The sequence below is a fragment of the Glycine max genome, chromosome 18, assembly GCF_000004515.6.
Source record: "Glycine max cultivar Williams 82 chromosome 18, Glycine_max_v4.0, whole genome shotgun sequence".
In the NCBI taxonomy this organism is placed as follows: Eukaryota; Viridiplantae; Streptophyta; class Magnoliopsida; order Fabales; family Fabaceae; genus Glycine; species Glycine max.
Window position 1 is genome coordinate 7,729,028 of NC_038254.2, and position 8,877 is coordinate 7,737,904.

The window sequence follows — 8,877 nt, forward strand, 5'->3', positions numbered from 1 at the left end:
TGTAGTCATGAAGTATGGTTGTGAATGAGTGTGATTGATATTTGTAATGATATTACTTGTCTTGTGAGTTATGAGTTATACAATAACCTGACTAGTGCTTACCTTGAGAGAACTTTTATGCGCAGTGTTAAAGGAAATTGTAGGATTCCTAGCTAGGATCCTGAAGGGTTAAACTGTAGCGCAATTTGTTAAATATGTTTGAAATATAAGAGTGAGGTTGTTGGTATTATATAACTCATAAACAGTGTCTGCGTGCAAAAAAAAAATATTTTAGGGGTTGGACCTGAATCAGGAATGTGAGGTCCAAACGGATTCTTCGGAGTCTAGGCCTTGGGGGTAAAGGTACTCGGTTTGAGTGTTCCTTTAAGCCCATGTTAATCCCATGTGGTTGGGGCATTCTCGCAAAATAGAGTAACCCTGACTGGTCATCTTATGATCTTACTTAGTGAGAGTGACCAAGTATACCCATTGTGTGGTGTGTCTTGTCATGTATTCCTAAGTGCCCCAGTGTAATTTTTTACTGACATGGTACCACATTGCATATAGGCTTGAGTCTTAGTATAATTGTTGCATAACGCTTGTGTTTGGAATTTCATTGAGTTAACAATTGTGGTTGATGTTATTTTATGGAGTGTGTGAACTTGAATGGGTGTGAATAATGTGTGCGATGTTGTGCGGTAATGTTATCTATATAAATTCAGCTTTAAGTATTATATGTTTCACATGCTCTAATGTTTTATTATATACGAATGTGATAACTTACTCCTGGTGTGTGTTTGTGTTTGGGCTGATTGCCACTTTGTTTCAGGTGAGCCTTCATATGATGAGTCACATGCTACAGATGGAGAGACTTAGTCTGTGATAGGGATATGCTCTGATAAGTGTGACATTGGGGCATATGATTTTACTTCGCATATTATGACTTTCGCATGTTATGATTTACTGAATGATATAATTGCATTATATTTTTCTATTTTAGTTTTTTATTATTATTTATTTAGAGTGGACGACCTTGTTTTGAGTCGGGATAATTTTATCTTTTATTCAAAAAAAAATTCAATTATGTTTTCACTAAGTGGATGTGAACCTTTTATCCTTTTGAATTGATTTAAATTAAATGTGTTAAAAAAATTATTATTAATTAATTTTGCATTTTTTTCTTCTTTTATTATTATGTGTTTATAAACTTTTAAATAAATTTTGTATGATATATTTAGTTAATTATTTATAATTGTGCGGGTAGAGGGTGTCACATTTAGTGTTATCAGAGCAGGTCGGACCTTTCGGCTATGTGTGTTATGAGCTTTCTGTGTTTCCTTGTGTACTCTGATGTGTTGTGTTTGTTTTGTTTGATTAGAGGTGTACTCTATTGTGTTGGTATATATTTTTTTCAAAGTTTTGTTTTTTGCGTGACATAGGAAGTAATGGCTGCGAGAAATGAGCGAGAACGACTTCTTATCGAGGTAAAAAGCTTTTTTTTTTAGTAGTGCCTTGAACAACTTGGCGCAAGTTATGGCCAATCAGGGAGGCGGTGGAGGAGCAACTATGTACCATGGGTTAGATCGCTTTCAGAGGAACAACCCACCTACTTTCAAAGGGGGTTATGATCCTGAGGGTGCTGAGGCTTGGCTAAAGGAGATTGAGAAGATCTTCTGGGTGATGGAGTGTCAGGACCATCAGAAGGTGTTGTTTGCTACTCACATGCTAGCAGATGAGGCGGAGTACTGGTGGGAGAACACTCGCCCACGTCTCGAGGGAGCAGGTGGTGTTGTTGTCCAATGGGAGACTTTCAGACAAACTTTTCTGGAGAAGTATTTTCCAGAAGATGTGAAGAATAGGAAGGAGATGGAGTTTCTCGAGCTGAAACAGGAAAGTATGACGGTGGCAGAGTATGCGGCGAGGTTTGAGAACCTTGTAAGGTATTTTCCTCATTATCAGGGGGAAGCTGGGGAGAGGTCCAAATGCATGAAATTTGTCAATGGCCTTCGACCAGAAGTAAAGATGATGGCAAATTATCACGGTATTCACAACTTTGCACAATTGACCAACATGTGTAGAATCTTTGATGAAGATCAGCGGGAGAAGGCTGCTTTTTACAGGAATGCCAATGCTAGTCGTGGAAAAGAGAAGAAGCCTGTGACTCACAATCGTGCTAAGCCATATTCTGCCCCTTCCGGGAAATATGGAAACCATTCTGGAGGACAGAGGACCAGTGGAGGACTTCAACCAGTTGGTGGGAGTTCTCAGCCAATTAACAGGGTGTCTCAGTCTGCGGGTAGAGGTAGTGGTGGTAGTGGTGCTCCTGCTATTGTTACTACACCACTCAGGTGTGGGAAGTGTGGTCGGCTTAGGCATATTGCTCGTAAGTGCACAGATAGAGAGGTGACTTGCTTTAACTGCCAAGGTAAGAGCCACCTCAGTACCAGTTGCCCATATCCGAGGAGGGAGAAGAGGAGTGGAAGTCTGAATAACCAAAGTGGACGACCAAGGACCACAGGGAGAGTGTTTGCTCTTAGTGGTGCTGATGCTGCACAGTCTGATGAACTCATCCAAGGTATGTGTTTCATAAGTCAAGTTCCCTTGGTTGTATTGTATGATTTAGGTGTGACCTATTCATTTATTTCTCGTGTCTGTGTTGAAAAACTTGCCTTGCCTGTGTCTTCCTTGAAATTTGACTTGATTGTGAATACACCTATTAGTGGGTCTGTTTTAACTTCTGTTGTGTGCTTGCAATGTCCTGTCTTAATTTCTGATAGACAGTTTCAAATTGATTTAGTTGTTTTACCTTTGAGTCAAATTGATGTTATTCTTGGTATGGACTGGTTATCTTCCAATCACGTCTTATTAAATTGTTTTGAGAAATCTGTTGTCTTTCCTGAGTCTGGTGTGAGTGAAGGTGATATGTTTTTGTCTGCTAACCAAGTTGAGGCATCTTTGAGGGAGGATGCACGGGTATACATGATCTTAGCTAGTATGAGTGCCGAGACTACAAACCCTGTGAGTGATATACCAATGGTGAAAGAGTTTCCAGAGGTGTTTGAGGAGGTGTCAGGATTACCACCAGAGAGAGAGGTCGAGTTCTCTATAGACCTAGTGCCCAGTACTGGACCCATATCCATAGCACCTTATAGGATGTCCCCTGTGGAGTTGAGTGAGCTTAAGAAATAGTTAGAGGAACTCTTAGAGAAACAGTTTGTGAGGCCTAGTGTGTCACCCTGGGGAGCACCAGTGTTGTTAGTTAAGAAGAAGGATGGAACTATGAGGCTATGTGTTGATTATCGTCAGTTGAATAAGGTAACGATTAAGAATAGGTACCCTTTGCCTAGGATAGATGACCTGATGGACCAATTAGTAGGGGCTTGTGTGTTCAGTAAGATAGATCTTAGGTCAGGTTACCACCAGATTAGAGTAAAGCCTGAAGATGTTCTGAAGACTGCCTTTAGGACCCGTTACGGTCATTATGAGTACTTGGTTATGCCTTTTGGTGTGACCAACGCCCCTAGTGTGTTCATGGATTATATGAATAGGATCTTTCACCCCTACCTAGATAGTTTTGTAGTGGTCTTCATAGATGATATCTTGGTATATTCTAAGACTAGAGAGGAACATGAGGAGCATCTGAGAGTTGTGTTGCAAACTCTCAAAGACAATGGATTGTATGCTAAGTTGTCCAAGTGTGATTTTTGGCTAGAGGAGGTGAGATTCTTAGGGCACGTTATATCTAAGGGAGGGATAACAGTAGATCCTTCCAAGGTAGAGGCGATGATGAGTTGGGAGAGTCCTAAGTCAGTGTTTGAGATTAGGAGCTTTCTTGGCTTAGCAGGATACTACCGTAGATTCATAGAGGGTTTTTCTAAGCTAGCCTTACCTTCGACTAAGCTTACTCGTAAGGGTCAAGTTTTTGTGTGGGATGCCCAGTGTGAGAGTAGTTTTCGTACCCTTAAGGAAAGGTTGACCACTGCACCAATTTTAGTGTTACCTAACCCGAGTGAACCTTTTGTGGTGTACTGTGATGCGTCCAAGATGGGTTTGGGTGGAATGCTTATGCAACGGGGACAGGTAGTGACCTATGCTTCTCGACAACTTAAAATACCCGAAAGGAATTATCCCACACACAATCTTGAGTTAGCGGCTGTAGTTTTTTGCTCTTAATCTTTGGAGGCATTTCCTTTATGGATCTAAATTTTGAGGTGTTTAGTGACCATAAGAGCCTTTAGATATTTGTTTGATAAAAAAAAAGCTTAACATGAGGCAGAGGAGATGGTTAGAGTTCCTTAAGGATTACTATTTTGAGCTTAGCTATCACCTAGGTAAAGCCAATGTAGTAGCTGATGCCTTAAGTAGGAAATCCCTTCAAATGTCTGCTTTGATGGTTAGAGAGTTGGACCTCTTAGAGCAGTTTAGAGATATGAGTTTGGCATGTGAGATCACCTCTAGTAGCATTAAGTTGGGTATGTTGAGAGTCACCAGCGAACTCTTGAGCGAGATCCGTGAGGGTCAGAAGTCTGACCCATTCTTGTCAGGCCAGTTAAAGTCCATAGTCGTAGGGAGAGAGAGTAGTTTTAGAGTGGGAAATGATGGAGTCTTGAGGTTTCAAGATAGGGTGTGTGTTCCTAGTGTACCCAAGCTTAGGAGAGCGATCTTGGAAGAGGGCCATAGAAGTAGTCTGAGTATCCATCCGGGAGCGACTAAGATGTACCAGGACCTTAGGCAAATGTTTTGGTGGCTGAGTATGAAGAAAGAAGTTAATGAGTTTGTCCTTGCATGCCTAGTGTGTCAGAAAGCTAAGATAGAACACCAGAAGCCTTCAGGGAAGTTGCAACCTTTAGAGATACCTGAGTGGAAGTGGGATAGCATCTCCATGGATTTTGTGGTGGGGTTACCTAGGACCCCCAAAGGTTTAGATTCCATTTGGGTTATTGTAGACAGGTTGACCAAATCTGCTCACTTCATCCCAATTAACATCAGATATTCTTTAGAGAGGTTGACTAGCTTGTACGTCAGTGAGATAGTTAGACTGCACAGTGTTCCTTCTAGCATAGTCTCTGATAGAGATCCCATATTTACCTCTAGATTTTGGGAGAGTCTTCATAAAGCCTTGGGGACCAAGCTTAGGTTGAGTTCTGCTTACCACCCACAGACTGACGGTCAAACTGAGCGCACCATCCAATCCTTAGAGGACCTCTTGAGAGCCTGTGTGTTAGAGCAGAGGGGTAGTTGGGATAGTTTATTACCCTTGATAGAGTTTACATACAACAATAGTTTCACTCCAGTATAGGTATGGCGCATTACGAGGCATTGTATGGTAGAAGATGTAGAACACCTTTATGTTGGGTAGATTCCAGTGAGAGCATTGCCTTAGGACCTGAGGTAGTTTAGCAGACCACTGAAAAGGTCAAGTTGATCCAAGAAAGGATGAGAGTAGCCCAAAGTAGGCAGAAGAGCTACTATGATAAGAGAAGAAAAGATCTTGAATTTGCTATAGATGATCATGTATTTCTGAGAGTCACTCCGTGGACTGGGGTTGGTAGGGCATTGAAGTCCCGTAAGCTCACACCTAGATTCATTGGTCCCTTTGAAATCCTAAAGCGTGTCGGCCCAGTTGCGTATCAGGTGGCTTTGCCACCATCTTTCTCAAATCTCCACAGTGTCTTCCATATCTCTCAGCTAAAAAAATATGTCCATGATTCGTCGCACGTGATTGAATTGGACAATGTCCAAGTGAAAGAGAACTTGACATATGAAACACAACCACTAAGGATTGACGATCGTATGGTTAAGCAGCTAAGGGAGAAAGAGATTCCCTTGGTCAAAGTAGTATGGGGAAGTGCTTCGGGCGAGGATGCCACCTGGGAACTAGAGGGTAAGATGCGTGATGCATATCCTACCTTATTCGATACCGGTAAGTTTCAGGGGTGAAACTTTTTTTAAGGGGGGTGGAATTGTAATAGCCGAAACTTTTAATAAGTAAATAAGAAATTAATAAATTAATAAATAAATAAATAAGTAAAAAAAATAATTAGGTTATAAATTCCCATTATATAAGCCAAATGTTAACCTAGAGCAGCTTTCAGAAAACACATTCTGTTCCTTTCTTCTTTTCTGACGCACAAGAACCCTAACAGAGCAACCAGAGGAGGAGCTCTAGAGAGCACCAGAGATGCCACAATTCCTAACGGCGAACATTTAAGCGACTACATCAAGGTAAGGGATGAGTTACTCACGCTTGGAGATTAGAATGAACATGTGTAGGGATCCTTAGATGATCAATTTTTGGGTTATTTTGGGATGTTTATGAAGTTTAATTATGTTTTCATGTTTAATCGCGGATTGAGTGAGTTGATGAACCAATTGGTGTTCTGTTGAGAGTTTGTTGTAGAATTGATGTGTTCCTGTGTTAGGTGTGTACCTTAGGAATTAGAATTCTTTATAATTAGCATAAAAATTGTGCGGTGGTGATTTTGTTTTACCAGATATGTTGGTCTTTCAATCTTGTTTTTTATTTTTATTTTTTTTCACACCGCAGTGTATACGTGTACATATATATTGATACTTTTTTTTTACAAACTTTATATTTTATTTCACGTGGGTGATTTTTCATCATGAAATTCATATGTGTAGGGATTGTTGGATAATTGAATTGGCTAAAATCATTTAAAGAAATTAACTAAAGTTGTATTCACATTGTAATTAGACATTTTCTTGATGTTGGTAACTTAGTTGAAATATGTTTAGAGTATAGGTATACATGTTCATATAAATCAATATGAATATATATTTTATTGTTATATATAATTTGTATTTACTAAATGATATGTTTGATATTATTGTGATTATTTTATATTAATATATACTTAATACATTATATATATATATATATATATATATATATTTGTTTTGAATATAATATATTTATATATATGTTTCACGTGTATTTTTACAGTTATTTGTTTATAAGTCTTGAAGTTAAATATTGTATGTTATTAGTATTATGATACATTGTTATTTAATTGTTGAGTATATTTTCTAATTAGTTAAATGTGAAATGTTAAATTGTAGACATGAAGTATGGTTGTGAATGAGTGTGTGATTGATATTTGTAGTGATATTACTTGTCTTGTGAGTTATGAGTTATACAGTAACCCGACCAGTGTTTACCTTGAGAGAAATTTTATGCGCAATGTTAAAGGAAATTGTAGGATTCCTAGCTAGGATCCTGAAGGGTTAAACTGTAGCGCAATTTGTTAAATATGTTTGAAATATAAGAGTGAGGTTGTGGGTATTATATAACTCATAAACAGTGTTTGCGTGCAAAAAAAAAATATTTGAGGGGTTGGACTTGAATCAGGAAGGTGAGGTCCAAACGGATTCTTCGGAGTCTAGGCCTTGGGGGTAAAGATACTCGGTTTGAGTGTTCCTTTAAGCCCATGTTAATCCCATGTGGTTGAGGCATTCTCGCAAAATAGAGTAACCCTGACTGGTCACCTTATGATCTTACTTAGTGAGAGTGACCAAGTATACCCATTGTGTGGTGTGTCTTGTCATGTACTCCTAAGCGCCCCAGTGTTATTTTTCACTGACATGGTACCACATTGCATATAAGCTTGAGTCTTAGTATAATTGTTGCATAACGATTGTGTTTGGAATTTCATTGAGTTAACAATTGTGGTTGATGTTATTTTATGGAGTGTGTGAACTTGAATGGGTGTGAATAATGTGTGCGATGTTGTGCGGTAATGTTATCTATATAAATTCAGCTTTAAGTTTATATGTTTCACATGCTCTAATGTTTTATTATATACGAATGTGATAACTCACTCCCGGTGTGTGTTTGTGTTTGGGCTGATTGCCACTTTGTTTCAGGTGAGCCTTCATATGATGAGTCACATGCTAGAGATGGAGAGACTTAGTCTGTGATAGGGATATGCTCTGATAAGTGTGACATTGGAGCATAGGATTTTACTTCGCATATTATGACTTTCGCATGTTATGATTTACTGAATGATATAATTGCATTATATTTTTCTATTTCAGTTTTTTTTATTATTTATTTAGAGTGGACGACCTTGTTTTGAGCCGGGATAATTTTATCTTTTATTAAAAAAAAAACTATATTATGTTTTCACTAAGTGGATGTGAACCTTTTATTCTTTTGAATTGATTTAAATTAAATGTGTTAAAAAAATTATTATTAATTAATTTTGCATTTTTTTCTTCTTTTATTATTATGTGTTTATAAACTTTTAAATAAATTTTGTATGATTTATTTAGTTAATTATTTATAATTGTGCGGGTAGAGGGTGTCACATGTGTCGACATTAGTAAGCGGCGAAAGCGATGAAAAGTCAAATTTGTGTGGTGTCAGAGATCGACGATCTTCGACAACGTCAACGGAGAAGGAGTCGGAGGGGAGTTTGGTGTTGTGGAGGTGGTGTTGACTCCCCCACTTCAAACAAGGCACCATGAAATTATGAAGAGGCTTCCAATGGGTACTCCAACATCCGATAGTAGAAGAAAGAGAAGAGGGCGGAGGAGAGAGGCGAAAAAGAAGGGTGGAATAAGAGAGAGAAAAAAAAATCATTTTTTAATTTGATTTTGAAATAAATGCGGGTAGTTTTTGAGCCGTCACTAATCACATTATCATCAAATATTTAACAAACACATGATCATTTAATTGACGTTTTTCAAATATTAGGGACGAACACAATTCTTATCAGGGATCAAATGTAAAATTCAGGTAAATATTAAGGTTTAAAAACATATTTAAGCCTTTACTTTTTATAAAAATTGTAGAAAAATTAGTGAAGATAGGTTATTATTTTTGTATTGTTTTATATATACAATTTAAAAATAATTTTTAAAAAAATATGATAACTT

At 38.1% G+C, this 8,877-nt stretch overlaps 2 protein-coding genes across 2 annotated transcripts; both read left to right on the plus strand.

Annotated features, from left to right (window-relative positions):
* The first annotated feature begins 1,512 nt into the window (after positions 1-1,512).
* On the plus strand, positions 1,513-3,168 carry LOC106796853 (uncharacterized). Its single transcript, XM_014770485.1, has 2 exons — positions 1,513-2,554; positions 2,897-3,168. The coding sequence occupies exons 1-2, from the start codon at positions 1,513-1,515 to the stop codon at positions 3,166-3,168; spliced, it is 1,314 nt and encodes a 437-aa protein (XP_014625971.1).
* Positions 3,169-5,415: 2,247 nt separating this feature from the next.
* Positions 5,416-5,919, plus strand: LOC102663616 (uncharacterized). The gene has a single exon (XM_006603089.1). It carries the CDS (start codon positions 5,416-5,418, stop codon positions 5,917-5,919), a length of 504 nt encoding a protein of 167 aa, XP_006603152.1.
* Positions 5,920-8,877: the final 2,958 nt, after the last annotated feature.

Bases quoted from the DNA above. Each gene is read 5' to 3' on its own strand.
- LOC106796853 (XM_014770485.1), top strand. From the start codon at position 1,513: ATGGCCAATCAGGGAGGCGGTGGAGGAGCAACTATGTACCATGGGTTA. The intron at 2,555-2,896 runs GTATGTGTTTCA...GTGTGAGTGAAG, and splicing joins GTCTGATGAACTCATCCAAG to GTGATATGTTTTTGTCTGCT.
- LOC102663616 (XM_006603089.1), top strand. From the start codon at position 5,416: ATGAGAGTAGCCCAAAGTAGGCAGAAGAGCTACTATGATAAGAGAAGA.